Here is a 19,125-nt window from a genome sequence, read left to right on the forward strand (position 1 = left end):
AATGCCGACCTGTCGCCGTTTCAGACGTAAGCTACCTAATACTCGAATTCGATCGAAGAATTCGAATTCGAAGAAATAATGACACTTCGTATGTAAGACGTAAGCGAAACAAAAATAAAATGGGAAGTAAGAACGTAAACACCTAAAACCTGCGTTGCATGAAGCATTGTTTGATATTAAATACATTAAATCCTTTTACTTGCTCGTCGCGCATCCTCTAATTTAATAATTTCACTAACCGGTGTTCCTGTTGTAAGGCAAAACTAACCATCGTGGCACCGTGAATGGTAATAGAAGAAAGTCCGGTTGTGAACAAACACAGACATTAACCATGGTGGATGCAAATTGGATAGAAATTAATGAAATCAAAGGATTTCTCACGTTCCTAGCAAGTGTAAGTAGGATCCAGCACAGCCTACGCGACCTTCGGTCTCAGCAGCAAGGTAAACGTTTTCTTTGTTCATAACAGATCGATTGGTACGACCCGTGGTTGATTGGATTAATCGCATTCCACATATGCATTACCTCGACAGCATTGCTAACCCGCAATTGCGGCAATTTTCAGGTGTTTCTGTTCTTCGTGCTCTGTGAGTGATACTTCTCCCATTATTTGCTCATTGGTTATGCTAAATCAATGACCGACCGGACTACTAATTGGATCGCGATTACTGATGGTTGCTTTGCTCTGTTGCAGTGCTACTGGTGTACTTTTCGGAAAGCATTAACGAGTATGCGGCGATTAATTGGAGGATTTTTTCAAAGCAGCAATACTTCGACGATAAAGGTCTCTTCATATCAGTAGTATTTTCGGTGCCCATCCTGCTAAACTGCATGCTAATGGTGGTAAGAACTACAGGGTGTCCGTGTGGTCCTCAGTTTTTTCGACCAAACCTGTGTATCATGTTGATTCTTTCATTTGCATTGCAGGGGAGCTGGTTGTATCAATCGACACAACTGATGAGTCGATTGAAAACGGCACAGCTGAAGCAACAGATCCGGCAATCCAATAGCAGGCAGCGGCTGAAGGAAGACTAAAATCGCGTTCGCCTTCGCTTGTCCCAAGGAAAGTGCAAATCAAGCAAAGGAATCCACTGAATACCTGTATGGTTGGCAAAAGCATGAAATGCGCATATAGGAAATTGATGATGACTAGAATAGCGAATTGAGGATCTTTCGGGGACTTCTTTTATGCCAGTAACCGCTACTTCGACCATTAAGTGACTTCAATCGAGGCGCAACGTTCCTGCCGGCGCCCAGATGAATTGTTTTATTTCTAACTGTTCTCGTACTAAAAGTGCAATATCTATTCAGGGAGGCATGTTTTACTCCACTTGATACTTGCTGACCGATGAAAAAGTTGTTCATTGCCTCTGCTTTCGCTTGCGGCTTAGGCGAAAATCCTTTCTCGCCGATGGCAGTACCTTCTTGCCGCTTATTATTCTTGTGTGTACTCTATTAGAAATTTACACATTCGCAAGGGGATGATGAAACTTTGCAATTGCTGTGAATCGCGTTAACCATCACATTGCGTCGAGAACCCGCGCTGGACACGCGGATAGAGGATTAGGGTTTTGTTGAAATGTTGTTCAAGAAACGATTTTTCTGCATTATTAGTGATATGTACATAATGTAACAGGAAAGTACAGCAGATGGGATCACGTAGTGATCGCTAATAGGGCCCGAAGACAGGAATGTTTCTGTATGTGCAATTGTGTGTGGAATAAAGGAGTCTGTTTTAAACATCGGGTATGCTTTCTTCCACTGGCAACTGATCCTTGGGTGTGTAGGTACCAGACACTGAAAGTTGATGTAATTGTGATTCCCAGCCGTTTAAATAAAAAACAAAAACCATCTTATAGCCATTATAGAACTAGCCAAAGTGTGTATCAACAGCAAACAAAGAAATGGATCCTTTTTTTTTATTAAAATCTATAATATGCGAAACAAGTTTATCGTTTATCATTCTTTTCAATGCTCACTCTGTATCCAGCTCTCCAGATTGCTCTCCGCTTCAATCTTTCTACCTTTTACTGTCTTTTCACTAGAAAACTAGCACTTCGTAGGTTCCTGTTTGTCCTCGGGTTTAGCGTTGCTTTAGTGTTTGAAATTTGGTTTGCTTTTTGCTGCCATCGGTTCGTTTAGAAATTGACTACAAAATGTAGTATAAGAAGACGATGCAACTCGTGTGTGACCAATCCATTGCACTTGCTTCATAGCACTTTCTGTCTTTGTCGATCAACTGATACGAATCGATAAATCCCTGTCTCCGTGTTCGGTAGGGTGTGCTGTTTTCCATGTGCTTCCAGCTTCCATTGCTACACTATATGGTAAATATCATTCCAATTACAATTGTTCAACATTTACGTAAAGCTAAAAAATAGAGGGATACATAATTAATTAGAATAATGTATAACGATCGATTTGAAACACGATCGCGGTTATGTGTCCCTGCGATCCTCTCTCCGTTTTCTTTTCGCCCCGGTTTACAATGGCTCACACCTTCGGTCTTTTTAAATACTTCATGCAGTTTCCAGTTTCGTGGGGCTTTCACCTGTGGTGTGCGACTGTCCCTGTTCCTTATATGACTAGCATCGTTTTGGAGCCATACTCCTAACCCCCATTGTCGACAACCCAATACCTTCTTGACCGTCCGGCCACACCAGTTGGACTCAGGTAGATCATTATATTGCAGTATGGATAAATTAGTAAACTATAGCTCGGCCTGTCTTCCCTTTCTGCCGTAATCGTATGTTATAAAGTTAGTTTGTGTTCACGTAATATTCTACTATTTACCTATCTGGAAAGGGGTAGAATTTCGATTTTTTCTATTTCCACTGCTTTCACAGTTACATTCTATTGGGGTTTTTCGTTTGTTATTAATTTTAATTCTCTTCCATTCAATCACTTTTCTCTCGTAGATAGATCATCACTGTCGCACAACCTGCAGACTCGGAACCAGTAACGGAACAAATAGAAAAAAACAGTTTCCCAAAAGACTTGACTACCAGCATTCCCATCGTATTAAATTCCACCACTCCAAAAGATGAACGCTTAACGATTGTCGAATTCTTAACTGCGTCTCATTGTGACGTTTTTGTTTCTCTTGCAAACATACACATTCCATTTCGTTTCAGTTTTGTCCAAACACACCAAATATCGTTGGGTTTTTTAGTCAACCAACGGGTTTCTCGTTACTAGAGTTGGTGATGTTTCTGGGAATAAACGTGGGTTAGCTGATACTTTCTTCTTGGCTCTATTCCGTCGTTTTTCCCCATTTCTCATTTGATAACAGAATATGGACTCGCGTCTCCATTTTGTTTGACCTCACCGTATACTGTTTGGCTAGGGGAAGGATGTTGCACACAAATTATATTCCAAGCTTCTCTGCGGATGATTTATTAGATTTATTTTATCTGCTCGTTTTTTTCGGGCGAAAAATTCCATTCCAGCAGTGCACTAAACAGTTCCACAGTGGTTAGCAATGTCCCACGCATTCCTATACTTATTCTGGACTTCCCCTGAACACCGGAGTGAATGATAAATGGCCTTAATTTGATCGAAAATAGTGATTGTAGCTCATTTAAAAACATTAAGATTTTCTTTGTCTAGAAAATGGAAAACAAAGAAAGGCAATTCTCAATCAAACACTGACCAGAGTAACAACAAATAACCGTTAAAAGATTGAGGCTTGTAACACTCACAAGGAACCAGTCCGTTCTCTTCGTCCAAAAGTCTGCTTAAACACAGGTGGCCGCCGCTGAGACCGTCGCACTTCCATTGCTAGTTGTGGCTGCTCCGTCGAGCCGAAAATCGCGGCTCTTGGAGCACATATCACAGATGCGTTTCACATCCGGGTTCAGGAAGGTACAGAAATTGCAATTCCATTCTCCACTCGGCGCAGCCACAGATGCTGCGGTGCTGGCCGTTGACTGATTAATGATCGTAGCCGCACCCGTATCAAAGGTAGCCGTTTTCTTTTTTCCACTACCGCCTGCGATCGGCGCACCATTATTACCCGGATGGTGGTGATGATGGTTGACCAATATTCCACCGACAGCCACAGTGGGAGATTGATTATTGTTTTCTTTGTTCGCGGCCGCCACTCCGATCATCCCACCCGTGCCGTTAATCCCACCGGTGGACTGTCTCTTCGATCCAGCAACGCGGCCACTGCTGTTACTTTGTTCCGGTGGTACAGCATCGTCGATGGCAGCCCCACCACCTCCATAGTCCGTAGTCCGTTGTGAGAGCGATGTCTTGGCCATTTTCTGCACCAAACCAGCACTATTGGCGTGATGCTGCGCACTGGTTCGGACGATGCCATCCACTTTGTCGGCGGCTTTTGCTTTCATAGCTTTTAGTTTCTCATTGTGACTACGGCGCAGTGTAGCGGTCGACGAATTTCCAGTATTGATCTGGCTACCGCCAGTTTCTCTACGTCGTTCTCGCGTCATCCCACCGCCACTTTCGTCCTCAGCGCTGTCTGCTTCGCCGGCCAGAAAGTCACCACGTTCGCCCAAATCCTTATTGTAGCCTTGTTTCTCTAGGTTCTGATAAACGTAGTTCCACGTTTCGTAGCATCCGATACCGTCCTGGTTTTTGTTCGAAATTCGTCTACTAACGTTACTCTCCTGCTGTTCGTCCTCGTAGCTATCAAAGTCCGATTGGCGCGAGTTCCGCGACGTTTGATGATGCAAATAATGATGGTGGTGATGCTGCTGCTGCTGTTGCTGATTCCTTTCGACCAGTGCTTCCGGCAACATGTCGCTCTCGTAATCGATTAGGAGTTCCGCGTTCTTGTGATATCTTTCCAGCTTTTTAGCGCCACCGCCCATCTTAGGTTCCGTCACTCGTCGCCCTGCGATGGATGAACTGGGCACATCGTAGTCGTCGTACACTTTCTTACGGTTACTTAGTATAGAGCTAGGCTGGGGAGGGTATGCCGGTCCGATCGGAGCTACAGCCGAATCGTAACCGTGCTTGCTTCCACCGTACGGTATTGATGCTTCCGACACCGGTTGACAGTGAGGGTTCGGAAATGGCATACTATTGTTGGAGCCTCGGTATGGCGGGTAGCCCGATCCACCAACGTAACCATTCATCGGAGGATGCCGATAACACCCGTCGAGTGGTCCGCCATTGGGCAGCTTCGTCACTCCTGCTCCATTCATGTAAGTCGATCCCATCGGTCCCAGAGGAGCGTAGTTGCTGTATGGTAGAGCGGGAGGATAACGTGGGCCTGCAACATTGTAAGGGTGATTGTTACTGCAGCTTAGAGACCCGTTACCTCCTCCAGTCCCACCTCCACCACCACCAACACCACCACACGAAAGCATCCCATCGATCGGTCCATCGAAAGGCATCGGAGCGGCATGGGCAGCGGCAGCGTACGGTCCCGTTGCGGGCGTGTAGTGATACGGTTGGTCAATCGAATGGCGCTGCATGTAGACGCCGTTCATGCCGTACATTGCGGCGGCCGCTGCCGCCGCCGCTGCCGCACTATTCGCGTCCTGATAGTGGTCCAACGACTTCGAGTGGGGCATCGTGCCGATAGCCGGAGGCTGGAAACTGCCGTAACTACTTTGATGAAGATGATGATGCGGCATATGATGGGGATGATGGTGTGGATTGTGGTACGGGCCACTGAATGCGTTTGCTGGCGTTTGCTGCTGCTGTGGCGGCGGCTGCTGCTGTTGATGCTGTTGGCTATGAATACTACAGGGTGGTGGTGTTGCAACAGCGACACTGTACAGCTGACTACTGCCGGCAACCACACCGTTTGCACTGCCACCACCACTGCCGCCACCACAGAAAGAGGCCGGTGGCGGTGGCGGTGCCGGTGGTTGCTGATGGCTTTGTTGCACATGGAACTGATACGGATTGCATGAGCTGCAGCTACTAGCGGGTGGTAAAGCGGCGCTACTACTGCCGTACGCGTCTGGAGCGAAAAAGAGAAATGGACCCATCATGAACCAAACTGATTAGCAGAGCCGTTGGCGGAAGGTTTTACAGCTGATCGAGCAAGAATCAAAAATACAAATTACACTAACACCTGTAACCACTGAGCTATTGAAAACTTTCGGACACTTCGGGATAGGAAAAGGCAGGATTGCTGATAATGTTTCGGATTGTTGTGTGTATAACAATAACCCTTCTTGGGCCCACTCACGGATAACGTCAAAAAAACAACCAACAAGATTTTTAATACACATTAACAGCTCAAAAAGTAGTGCAAATAAACGTTAGAGCTGGTGGCAAGATACTTAAAAAGGTATATTAAAACTAGCTACGCATAATGTTCTCCATAGAACCCGGTAGATCATAGAAAATTTTGTGAATGAAGTAGTTAGCTTGGCAATCGATTGATCTCTACTGAGAATCAGAAATGTGACAAAGTTGATCGCATTTTCCACAGTACTTGAGTTGAATGGGCAATCGTGGCATATCAAGAGCAAAACGAACATTAAGCAATTTGTTAGCAAATATGAATTGTGAAATGAAGGTGAGTGCTACAGTTTCTTTTTAAAGCTTAACGATAAAACTTAATGCGTTACACATGAGCAAGTAAGAAATTATTAATAAAACCAACAAGATAACTAGTGAGTTGGTGTTGGGGCAGCGGATTTGCTTTCTGAACACGATCGGTTTACAGTTGTACAACACATGGACGGAGTGTGATGTTAGGGGAAAACGAGGATCACTTTTATGCTGGTACGTTGAGTATCATGCTGTGAAACATGCACTTAGGAACTACAACACTTCAATTGCTACTGTCTACTGATGAGTAAGAGCAAGATGATGTTAATGTATGACAGGCTTCCATAATATACCTCTCAGTTTGGACTGTTGTTTTTTGTGGTGTTTTTCTTGTATGAATACAGTCATCTGCTTCACCATTTGCATTGCGTCCGCTGGAGAAGTAAACAAATGAGCATAAGATAGAGAACACAAGAGTTGGGCTGAACATTCTAATTATAATAAAGAGTGACTAACCGGTATGATAGCTTCGAAAGTTATAAATATCAATCCAGTCCACGGACAATCGTAATGACGTCAGGTCACAGTAAATTCGCTTCATTATCTGCACAGTTCAAACAGAGGAAACAAATCAATCAGAGATGATGGACAAAGAGACGAAAACACAATTACCTGACACTCCACATATGCCGTGATGGCGTCACGAGCAACGTTCATCACCTGATCCGGACAGATCGGGCCCTCCAAAATAAGTGTTTTATTCGGCATCAGCTGGTACCCCATGGCTTGGAAAAGTTTCTCTGCATTCACCAAATTCTCCGCAATTTCATGCTGGTAGAATCCAGAATACATCTGAAAGCAGGAAAGAACGATCACGCACACAGTCTTTAGTCGGTCTAATGTAGCAGGAATCTTTGAACTTTACCTTTATCACTTTGTACTCCTTTCGCCACGGTTTGACGAACAAATTGTTCGCATACTGACTGATTGCCTCAAATCCTATCGATGCTTTGTAGGCGGAAAAGTCGTCTAAATTTACCACGGAGCTATAAGACAAAAACACATTTACACGTTAAGATATTTTTTAAGAGTTAAGAGTAGTTAAAGAGAACGGAAAGTCTTAAATACCTGGCGAAAACATATCTCGTATCCTCCAGATAAAACTTTTCACTTGGGGGCACCTTTCCTAGGCGTTTTTCGACCAATTCTAAAACACAAAAACAAAATAATTCGATTTCCTTCAACTAATAGAAATTTCTGTCTATATTATTTTGATTTTTAATATGACCCAGTCCGTTCTACTAGGGAAAAAAATTGATTCCCTTTAAAACATATTATTTGTCCAAAAACCATCATACAGAATGTCCCGTGCTCTAGATTGCCTCTTATTCCCTTCATGACATTTAACAACGATAAACGGTATTGACAAAATATTTCAATTGAAAATAAGATCAAGTTAAATGTCATGAATTGATAAAAAACATTGATCATCTACTTTATACTGGAAGCACCAAATAGATCCTTTCATGCACTTCGAAAACGTTCTTGGAGCGTTTGCGTGCCAAAGTCCTCAATGAAACTGACTCACTAACTGGCCGCGATGGTTTAGTTACGTCAGTAATTGTGGAACATAAACACAGTGCAGAACACAACAACCAATCAACCACAATGGGCTTGTTGAACATCTTGTTTCGCGTCGGAATGACAACATTTCGTCTCGCCACTCTAGCGAGTGATTCATTAACAATGTTGACGGAATCTTTCTACTGTTGCCTACTTTGACCTTTAATCGCGCTTCTTATAGAATGGGATTCCTTCTAGTAAAGAACGGGAAGTGATTACTATAATGTGCAGTCTACTAGATTCACTAAACGCCATTCCCATTTTCCCATTGTACGTGTACATGTTATGCGGAGCTGACTCATCAATTGATCAGCAACACAGTCTCCCTCCTTACCTTCTAGGTCGCGTCGTAGCTCTATCTTTTGCATTGATTCTTCCGATTCCACGTACTTCCAGTGGTGCTCCAGTATCTCGTTCCACAAACCATCGCTTTCGTTCGGAGCGTAGGCCATTCTAGCGTCTCCTACAATGTGCTTCTCGCCAGTTCAGTAACGGTTGGCCTCTACGCTGTCGCTGCTCTGTACCGTCACCGAAATGCTCCTATGGTAGGGAAGCCGGAAGTGAAAGATAAGAGTGACAACAAGTTCTTGCTGGCGCTGTATGAGACTGTTGGCGAGTGCACCATCGAGTGATGGACCCTTGCGGTTAGGGTTTCAACCGTTTTCGTCCGATCGTGCCTTCGTTTATTGTGTTTCACTAACGGTCAGGATACTGGTTATTTGTATCTTCCAGACACTGCTCCAATCCGGGGGACCATACGAAATTGATCCACTTCTCTCTAGTTTCACGCATACACCGCGCTAAAAATATAGCAAATCGGTGCTTTGGGCACACACTACTCTTAACACCGAATTTCTATAAAAAGATCTGCATAAGCAGCTCCACTGTCGGTCATCCGGTTCTCTGCTGGCATCGTCAGGCATGTGTCAGGTGTTTTTGTTATTGTTGCTGCTGCAGATGCTTACTGCCGGGCCATTATTTAGCGACCTTCGTTCGTAGATTAGTTCGTCTTTAACACTTTGTACCGCTAACGTGTCGTATTTCGCCTTTGATTGCTTTTTCACCAGACAACACTCACCTATACTTATCTTCGCCCGGGAGGCTCCTACAAAAAGTAAGAACGTGCGACAAAGAAACGTTTGAGTTTCTTCCGTCAACAAATGATCCGTGGCTTGTATTACAAGAAATTTGTAGCATATCTTCGGGCACTAGCTGTCAACGAGAACGACTTTAAACACGGATAGGAATGATAATGTGTACAATTTGGGGCTTCTCGGGGCTTTCAACAATTTGCTTTCAGTCTACGCACAACTGGTTTCTGATCGTGTGCCCACGAGCGTCCGAGTCGTGACCGCTGTTTCCCGATTTGTGTGTTCACTTATTGCGCTGACCGAAGCATCAAATAACGCACGCACTGGTAGTCCAAACAAATTTTCTGTTCTTAAAACGATGTGTTATGTTCGATGTAATGGAATGCGTATTTTCCCTTTGGGTGTTTTTTTACTGCATCATTTGACACCGCCTGTCATCGCATCTCTGCAGGGTCTATAGCATGCTTTGCGTTTTTCACGATGGGTACGATGCTAATTACAGTGTAGTAATTTTGGGAAAATAACAATACATTTTAATAAATGAAGACCTTTAGAAAAAATCCAACATGGAAACGCAATGATTAGATGTAGCGAAATGAATATTAAATGTTTATATATCACAAAGTCGACAGTGTGCCGTGCCGTTCCAACTAAGAGCTCAAAACAGATACTACAAATCAAGGAATGCCATCAATTATAAAACTATTTTGCGCAATGCTAACCCAATTCAAACTTTATACTGAATCTGTACGATTGAACGTTCGCACATGGCTTTAACCTAAAGACAAAATATCACACGCTTTGTTCCGCACTTTGTTGTTTGTGTGAAATATTGTTTTAAGGGGTTTTTACGCATATGCATTGACCACGATTTGTTTGGTCGAATCTGATGATTATTTATTTTGTTCGAACAATGCAAATTCTCCATTTCAACAGTCAATTTAAATTTCGACGCGTTCTAACCTACAAGCGAAAACCAGGGACCGGGAACGCTGGGCTTGAAAACCGAAGTGAAACGAGAGAGAAAAGTTAATTATGGGAGAAAAACAAAAAAATCGGTCAAAAATATCGATTTTCAGAAAATTTGAATTTTGGACAAAATAATGAAGAATGTAAGGAATTGTTTATTTTGAAGAGGGATTTATTTTGAGTCGACATTTTTCTCCTACATTAATTATATTATATTTGTACTTACTTACTTATGGATTTTATTTTCTATGAACTGCATTTTTTACTTAAACCGTACACGTAAAGCGTAAAAAGCCGATACCCTGCAGATGAATGAATGAAAGATGAAAAAAGGACGAAGCGACAAAAAGAGAGTCGGGGATATAATGATCCCCGACTATATATAATATTGTAATGAATATAATAATAATATTATAATGAATGATATAATAAAATATAATGTTAAATATATTTTAAGATATGAAATATATGTTAAATATATGTTAAGACGAATTAAGGCAGGCATTATAGCTGGATTCGTTGGTATGCGTGAGCCATGGAAGGCCGAAAATTCGGATTGGACACAACTTATCTGTTTTAAAGCTCGTCCAAACGTGGCGATTTGCAATGCAATATCGCTTGAAGTGACAGCTCCGGAGACGTTTTAAATGTCACTGCCGCGGGTGGAAATCTGAAGACTCGGCATGCAATTTGTGAACAAATTTCAAAACAGGGTCAGTTTGTCGGTTGACTTGTTGATGTTTTGTTTTGCCCTCTTATTTATATTTTGGACGCTTCGTCAACGTTCGCGAAAGTGTTTAACTGAATTTATAAAAATTTACGAAAGTCTGCTATGTCTTTGGCAACTAAAAAATAAAAAATATAGTGATCGCAATAAAAAGGCGGAGGCATACGATGCCATTTAAAAGCCATTGCCTCGACCACTGTGACCTCTTCGCACGTTCTTTACTTCGCTTTTTATCCAAAAAGCACAACGCTAAGGCAAACCAACAAAGTGTTAATTCATTGGCTGTTTCCATAATACTGACAACTGTAGATCCGGATTTGGATTTTCTACCTTTGACAGCCAGCCATGGAAGCAACATTGTATTGGTTTGCCTTACCATTGTGCTTTTCGGTTAAAAAGCGAAAAAAGAACGTGCGAAGAGGTTACAGTGTCGAGGAAATGGCTTTTAAATGGCATCGTATGCCTCCGCCTTTTTATTGCGATCACTATATTTTTTATTTTTTAGTTGCCAAAGACATAGCAGACTTTCGTAAATTTTTATAAATTCAGTTAAACACTTTCGCGAACGTTGACGAAGCGTCCAAAATATAAATAAGAGGGCAAAACAAAACATCAACAAGTCAACCGACAAACTGACCCTGTTTTGAAATTTGTTCACAAATTGCATGCCGAGTCTTCAGATTTCCACCCGCGGCAGTGACATTTAAAACGTCTCCGGAGCTGTCACTTCAAGCGATATTGCATTGCAAATCGCCACGTTTGGACGAGCCTTTAGGAAAATGTAACTAAAATCCTCACTTTTGAAAAAGTATTGACCACCTTTTTAAACGAGGCTGTTGGAATGTAGCAACCGTTACGTCACCTTGGTTTACACCACATCGCGATATGGCATCTGTCAAATAAAGACAGTCGAACTCGGTCTACAAACGGCGTAACGTAACGTAACGTAATTTTTGACATTCCAGATTTTACCTCCGAACGGGTTAGGCCTCGTGCGCTCCGCCGTTTTCAAGTTGCAAGTGAAAAACCCATTATCCAACGAAAAATCCATTATCCAATTTCGAAAAGCAGCAAAGATGTCGATGATTTCCGCCCGTCTGGCTGCCTCGGTGGCCCGCAGCCTGCCGAGAACCGCTGGCCAGGTGAGTTAAGTAATGCTAATCAAATTTTGCTCCTTGGTGTCCATCTTGATGCTCTTATTGATTTCGGTGGGCGATTCCAAAACGGTGACATAATCAAAACCGGGCTCCATACATTCCGGTAGAGTGGCATAGTGCAAATTGTGAAACAGTAAAACCTGCGGGATGCAAGCCGATCCGAACCGTGTTATGCAACAGAGAATATTTTCTTGGTGCCGGCTGCTCGGTTTTTCTTGGCTCAAAATGACGGCTCGGTTATGTAATGGTGCTACTCATTTCATCGGTTCATGGGGTTCAGACCGAAGCAAATGGCCAGTGAATAGGCCAAGTTCTTTCGAAAATCAATCCCAAAAGCACAACAGGCGGAAAAAATACGATCCAAAATGTAGTGAATGAAATCTGGTGAGACAGCATAAAAAATATGGCGGCCGACGGACATCAAGGCTGCTGTCACTCGGCGCACCGCACCCGGGTTTGCGCTGGAAATCCAAATGCGGAAGCGGTTGTGCGAATTGTTAAAATGATACCGCTTTTAGAATATTTCAATCTGTTTAGCATACATTTCTAAGAGTGCGACGGTTTTGGGAAAGCGGCTTTGTAATGTTATGTAATTGTGTATTGATAATCGTTCGCTCGCCGGATGTTTCGACGACTTTCGCAGGTGGTTAAAATGGCCGTTCCGGCCGTTTCGGTTGCCGCCCGCAACTTCCACGTTTCCGCTGCCACCCGCGGCGCCGAGATCTCGGCCATCCTTGAGGAGCGTATCCTGGGATCGGCGCCGAAAGCTGACCTGGAGGAGACCGGTCGTGTGCTGAGCATCGGTGACGGTATCGCTCGCGTGTACGGCCTCAAAAACATCCAAGCCGATGAGATGGTGGAGTTCTCTTCCGGTCTAAAGGTACGTCACACAGCGTCGGATTATACGATCTCTGCAGTTCAAGATGCTTACATATTCTTCTTCTTTCTAGGGCATGGCCCTTAACTTGGAGCCGGACAACGTCGGTGTCGTCGTTTTCGGTAACGACAAGCTGATTAAAGAGGGTGACATTGTCAAGCGTACCGGTGCCATCGTCGACGTGCCGGTCGGTGATGAAATTCTTGGCCGTGTCGTTGATGCGCTCGGTAATGCGATCGATGGTAAGGGCGAAATCAAGACGAAGCAGCGTTTCCGTGTCGGTATCAAGGCCCCAGGCATCATCCCGCGTGTTTCTGTGCGCGAGCCCATGCAGACCGGCATTAAGGCCGTCGATTCGCTGGTGCCGATTGGACGTGGACAGCGTGAGCTGATCATCGGTGATCGTCAGACTGGGTAAGTTGGGAGGCATTGGTGCCTTGTTGCTGTTTTACATAATGCTTTCTTCTTTCGACTTGCAGCAAGACCGCTCTGGCTATCGATACGATCATCAACCAGAAGCGCTTCAACGATGGACAGGATGAGTCGAAGAAGCTGTACTGTATCTACGTGGCCATCGGTCAGAAGCGTTCCACCGTGGCACAAATCGTGAAGCGTCTTACCGATTCCGGTGCCATGGGTTACACCATCATTGTGTCGGCCACAGCTTCCGATGCCGCCCCACTGCAGTATCTGGCCCCGTACTCGGGCTGCGCCATGGGCGAGTACTTCCGCGACAACGGCAAGCACGCGCTCATCATCTACGACGATTTATCGAAGCAAGCCGTGGCCTACCGTCAGATGTCGCTGCTGCTGCGTCGTCCCCCGGGTCGTGAGGCTTACCCCGGTGATGTATTCTACCTGCATTCGCGTCTGCTGGAGCGTGCGGCCAAGATGAGCCCGGCACTCGGAGGAGGTTCGCTGACTGCTCTGCCGGTCATTGAAACCCAGGCCGGTGACGTGTCCGCCTACATTCCAACCAATGTCATCTCGATTACGGACGGACAGATTTTCCTCGAGACGGAATTGTTCTACAAGGGTATCCGACCAGCCATTAACGTCGGTTTGTCTGTATCGCGTGTCGGTTCCGCTGCTCAAACGAAGGCCATGAAGCAGGTCGCCGGCTCGATGAAACTGGAGTTGGCTCAGTACCGTGAGGTGGCCGCTTTTGCCCAGTTCGGTTCGGATCTGGATGCTGCCACTCAGCAGCTTTTGAACCGTGGCGTGCGCTTGACGGAGCTGTTGAAGCAGGGCCAGTACGTGCCGATGGCTATTGAGGAGCAGGTGGCTGTCATCTATTGCGGTGTGCGCGGCTACCTGGACAAGATGGACCCGAGCAAGATTACCAAGTTCGAACGTGAGTTCTTGGCCCATGTCAAGACGAACGAGAAGGCTCTTCTGCAGCAGATCGCATCGGAGGGCAAGATTTCGGACGATGCCGATGCCAAGTTGAAATCTATCGTCACTGGCTTCATGTCGACGTTCTCGGGTTAAACAATTTCAAGCGAGCGTGTGCCGTATGAGGAGATATAAAACGGAATGTAGTTCCCGTCAACCGATTTTTGCTTCTCTTTCTCTTATATGCTTGGGAGAAAGAAAGTGTGACGCGATCGAATCGGAGCAAAAAGAAAGTTAAAAAACACATAGACACAAGTTAAACGGGGAACTACGTCAATTTGCGCTATTAATGCAACTATCTCATGATCACCATCATCTCCGCAATTTGACAAAACAACAACACGAACTACGGATGGGCGACGCAAGGAGCGGTGCTACGATTATGTGTATTAGGGAGATATGTAGAACTGGAAGAAATTTAATAAACAGCGAGCGACAGTCACGGTCCAGGCGAATTCGAGTTGCACTCAGCCGAGCGGCTCTTACCCTCCCGCGGGCTGACAAGTTTTATTTCAGCTCGCCACCGTTACAAGGAGAGTAGGAAACGTATCGTCTGGCGACCTGGATTGGAGTGACTGAATCATAAAAATCTATGCTTTCGTGTTACTGTTTTCATTGGGTTTGGTGGTATTTTATCACAATGTTTGGAGAATTTGGCTAATAATAAAATTGGCTGCATTCTCAAGATGTGCTGAGGTATTTCCGGGCAATCATTTTCGGTCTTTCCACATAAAGTTACCATATTCGTGACATTTACTTTATGCTGCATGACAATCGCCTTGGCTTGTAATACATCCGTCCCCGGCTCGCGATTGAGCGGCCTTGTCCACCATTCCGTTACACTGGGCGCTCTAGCATCGTAGAAGATGCTGTCCCGCTGCCATCTTCAACAGGGCCTACCACGCCTCTTCTGTTCTTGTGGGCGGTCGAAGAAAACTTTGCGGGCTGGTTGGTCGTCCGCCGCCTCGCACTTACAAAAGTTAATCTGAGTTTCGTGAGTTTTGTAAAATGGGACAATTCTTACATTTAGTAATCTGCTGTAAAAAGGGGTAAAGGGTGCAATAAAAACACGTTTACACGATGGGTCATGTTTCGTGTTGTTCTTCCACAATTATTGTTTCTGGTTTAGCATTTATTTGCAATAATGGTCATAATGATATAATAATAATAATAATCAATAACTATAATAATAATAATAATAGTGTATAATAGATTATTAGTTAATTTAATTTGTGTTGTCTTGCGTTGCCTTGCGATCGCCTGTTCTAGTAGATGTGTATGTGTGTGTGTTTTGTATCTTGCATTTCAATTTATTTCTACTCCTCCATTATTTAACCATATATTTTACAACTTTTCTTCGTGCTCTTTTGCCATCTCACCGTTTACTAGCCTCGATCATCTCGCCGATCTACGATGTGTTTCGAATAGTGTGTGTGACTTCCTGCCATGTTTAGGGATCCCGGCTTCAGGCTCTCCAGGAAGGAAGGACCTGGCTCACCTGTTTGTCCGCATGCCCATGTGCAATCAAATGTTTGCTGCATTATCTGAATGTGTGAGAGAGTATTTGGAGTATGAGAGTTTGGTATCTTATTACTAGCACATTACATTGTATCTTTCTGTTACTTTCTGCTTATTCGTTTATGTACGTTCTGCGTTTTCTTATACACGTCGTCTTTTTTAGTAGAAAAAGAATGTTTGCTTGCTTATGTTTCTGCTCCTATCGTCACTGTACATGCGACTGGTGTTGTGGTGTTTACTTTTCTATTATTTGTTAGCCTATTATGCTCTCGGCTGTGTTCCCTTGGACGAGCGCCAAAGATTCGCTTCAGCAGATCAGATTCTAAGATGCATTTGTAGGATTGGGCACCGGGGCACCCCATTTGTGGGTCAACGGTGCCCCGGGTAGTGTCCGAAGGGTTTAAAGGCGAAATCATCGAAACTGATCACATTCATTTATCGATCGATCGACGGACACAAAGAAGAGAGTTTTTACGAAGCTTTGTGATAGGTTGCTCAGGTTGTTGCAGCGGATACAGGAACGAAAGAAATGCATTAAATGCCCCACTGGACATACGTTTTGCTTATAAAAAGAGATCATCCGGTGATTGTGTTGACCGGTAGGCATCCGATCGTCTGATACAATGTCGGATCCAGTGCTGAGAGTGTGTACAATTTGAGATGTTTTTTACAATTTACAATCCTTATTCTCTACACCTCTGTGTGTGCCTGAAAGCCTGATTATTGTAGTTTTGCTCCTTCGATTTTTCTAGTTACAGTTGTCTTCCGTGTATTGCATCAACGGGAGGCTGGTATTCTATTTGTTATTGCCAATCTAGCCCTCTACTCTGCCATCGCTTTCAAGAACTTGAATTTTCTATACCGCAAAAGAAAGGGAAACGCTGAACGAATGCGAGAAACGGGTAAAAATGGAGTTAGTCGCGGTTATGTATCTTTTGAAGATCTTAACTTGGTACGAGACATTTACGAAACGAAACATGGAAACAGCTTCCGATGCGAAAGCGGCACACAAGAGACAGCAGCGCACATCATTTCGTTCCGGGCACGGGCCAATGCATGAGCACGACGTAGCGGATGCAAAAGACGCTGAGCGCTGTACTGCAGGGACTTTACTTTGTTGCAACTTAGACAGTAATGGACATTGTAGATTTTTACACGATGTAGCTTAGTTGAATAAAACAAAATTAATGATAAAAACAACCTAAAGACTATCTCATCGTCGTTCGCGCCATTCCCATTTTTTTACACTCGACCCCATGTGGCGCGTTTTCTCAAACCCAACTAAAAACATAATTTTCTATCAACCACGATGGAGCACACGGTGTAAGTAATTAAAACAGGCTTTCCCTCTAACCGTGTTCAATGCTGTGCCAGCCTTCGGGCGTTATATATAACAATTTACAAACATTGTCGTCCCATCCATGCGTTTATGCCGGGCACTTCGAGCTATTGTTTCAACGTTCGCACTGATTACGTGAGCCATTAAAATTACTTTAGAATCAAAGTGTTCGTCCTTAGATTTGTGCCCGACGCTCGCTTACACTATTGTTCTTAAATTTGTTTCCTGGTTACAGTGCGAAACAAATAGCAGCTCTGCTTGTTCTCGTTCGCTGTAGGCAAATTTAAGAGCTTGATTTTTGATTTTTCCTTGTGTTGGGCACACGCATGTGCACCAAATATACGCTTGCGCGTACACCGGGAGGCTGGCCCAAGTGTCGTGCACACCGCACCTCTTTGCACCATGTTTGAATACAAGTGACACTTCGTTTAGTTTATCTTTTCTGAGGTCTCGACATTTTAACTTAAATTGTTCGAACGTACGAGTTTTTACGCACACTCGTTGGTGCTTTTACGTAATTTTTCCGCGCGCGCTCTTCGTCCATTGCACCAGCCCCTTCCGAACGGTATTTCATAAAATATTTGTTTAACGTATAATTTATCTATCGTTTTACGATGTTGGCAAGGAACAAAGATTAAGGCAACATAAAACAGACAAATAAATGCAAGCAAGAGCGAGAAAGGAAGTCTGCAAAAAATGCACCGATTACTTTGGGAAGGCACAGGACAAAAACGAAATAGCAATAAATACTACCAACCACAACGGTCGAGCGGCCCATTACACGTACTGAAAGGACTGTTGCAGGTAGTCGATCGATTCGGTGAAACTATCGACGAACGGCAGATTGTTCGGGGTTTTCGATATGTCGGTCGGCATCGGGGCAGCGGTGTTACTGCCGCCGGCATCACTCGTAGCTGGCTGCGACTGGTTCGGGTTGTAGCTCATTGCCGGTTGTTGTTGTTGTTGCAAACCTGCTACTGGATGTTGCTGATGCTGTGCTTGTTGCTGCTGCGGGTTGTGCTGCGCCAGGTGCGACTGTTGGCCACTGGGTGCCTGCGGTGGCCCAGGAGCGTGAGGATGATGTTGCGGCATGTGCGGGTTGTAGTGTTGCATCTGTTGCTGCTGGAGATGATGCTGTGGTTGTTGCTGCGAATGATGGCTGTGGTGGTGCCCTAATGGCACGTGGCCCATAGCGGAATGATGCGAATGAGGTGTTTGTTGTTGTTGCTGCTGCTGCTGATGATGGCTACTCGAAGGATGCTCGAAGGAAGGATGATGATCCTGGAAATATTGCTGCTGTTGATGATGGAGCTGTTGCTGTTGTTGATGATGGTGCTGGTGCTGATTCACCAACTGCCCTGGTTCTACGAGCGGCAACATTGCGTTTGAGTGTTGCTGTTTGTTGGCGCCGTGGAAATGATTTCCTTTCGATTGCTGATGTAATTGTTGCGAATGGTGGTGTACTTGCTGTGGAGTTAACACAGGAGATTGGGCCGACTGTAACCTAGCCTGATCTGTTGCAGTGCGAGATCCTCCCGCCAGCATATCATAGCTTTGTTGCTGTTGTGGCGATTGCTGCTCAAAGCTACTGCCGCTGCCCATCAGTTCCAAATTGGTAAGAATGGTGCCCAAGCTATTGTACGAACCGCTGGCCGCAGCAGTTGAGCCGCTCGCTTCTTCCTGAAACTCCATTTTCATCATATTCGCGTTCCACATTTCCTGAAAAGTGTTAAAAGATTACGATTATTTTTGAATTTTTTAAACTTTGTAACGAAAGTATCTACTACGGAACTGCTTTGAGTGCTCCTATTTATTGCAGGGTTTCGAAAATAGGACATTACCTGATAACCCATCATGTCTTGATTATTCATATTTATGAGATGTTGCTGCTGCTGTTGCTGCTGTTGCTGCTGCTGCTGCTGCTGCTGCTGCTGCTGCTGCTGCTGCTGCTG

General features: G+C 44.4%; 3 protein-coding genes across 3 annotated transcripts in view; 2 read left to right on the forward strand and 1 right to left on the reverse strand.

The window, feature by feature from the left end:
- The first annotated feature begins 126 nt into the window (after window positions 1–126).
- On the forward strand, window positions 127–1,935 carry LOC131214164 (transmembrane protein 18). The gene is made up of 4 exons (XM_058208549.1): window positions 127–394; window positions 470–587; window positions 695–843; window positions 928–1,935. Exons 1-4 carry the CDS (start codon window positions 332–334, stop codon window positions 1,033–1,035), a joined length of 438 nt encoding a protein of 145 aa, XP_058064532.1. The 5' UTR covers window positions 127–331; the 3' UTR covers window positions 1,036–1,935.
- The window catches only part of LOC131215650 (uncharacterized), a 22,680-nt gene continuing 5,440 nt past the window's right edge, over window positions 1,886–19,125 (reverse strand). Inside the window, exons 12-22 of the mRNA XM_058210041.1 lie at window positions 19,015–19,098; window positions 17,961–18,892; window positions 13,087–13,331; window positions 9,179–9,205; window positions 8,435–8,563; window positions 7,606–7,684; window positions 7,403–7,523; window positions 7,150–7,329; window positions 6,994–7,081; window positions 6,831–6,911; window positions 1,886–5,938 (exon numbers count right to left, since the gene is read on the reverse strand). Coding sequence (XP_058066024.1) covers window positions 3,738–5,938; window positions 6,831–6,911; window positions 6,994–7,081; window positions 7,150–7,329; window positions 7,403–7,523; window positions 7,606–7,684; window positions 8,435–8,563; window positions 9,179–9,205; window positions 13,087–13,331; window positions 17,961–18,892; window positions 19,015–19,098 — 4,167 coding nt within the window. The 3' untranslated portion in view covers window positions 1,886–3,737. The remainder of the gene's footprint in view (window positions 5,939–6,830; window positions 6,912–6,993; window positions 7,082–7,149; window positions 7,330–7,402; window positions 7,524–7,605; window positions 7,685–8,434; window positions 8,564–9,178; window positions 9,206–13,086; window positions 13,332–17,960; window positions 18,893–19,014; window positions 19,099–19,125) is intronic.
- On the forward strand, window positions 11,859–14,909 carry LOC131214152 (ATP synthase subunit alpha, mitochondrial). The gene is made up of 4 exons (XM_058208531.1): window positions 11,859–12,029; window positions 12,688–12,924; window positions 12,995–13,335; window positions 13,401–14,909. The coding sequence occupies exons 1-4, from the start codon at window positions 11,964–11,966 to the stop codon at window positions 14,410–14,412; spliced, it is 1,656 nt and encodes a 551-aa protein (XP_058064514.1). The 5' UTR covers window positions 11,859–11,963; the 3' UTR covers window positions 14,413–14,909.

Source organism: Anopheles bellator, chromosome 1, assembly GCF_943735745.2.
Source record: "Anopheles bellator chromosome 1, idAnoBellAS_SP24_06.2, whole genome shotgun sequence".
NCBI lineage: Eukaryota > Metazoa > Arthropoda > Insecta > Diptera > Culicidae > Anopheles > Anopheles bellator.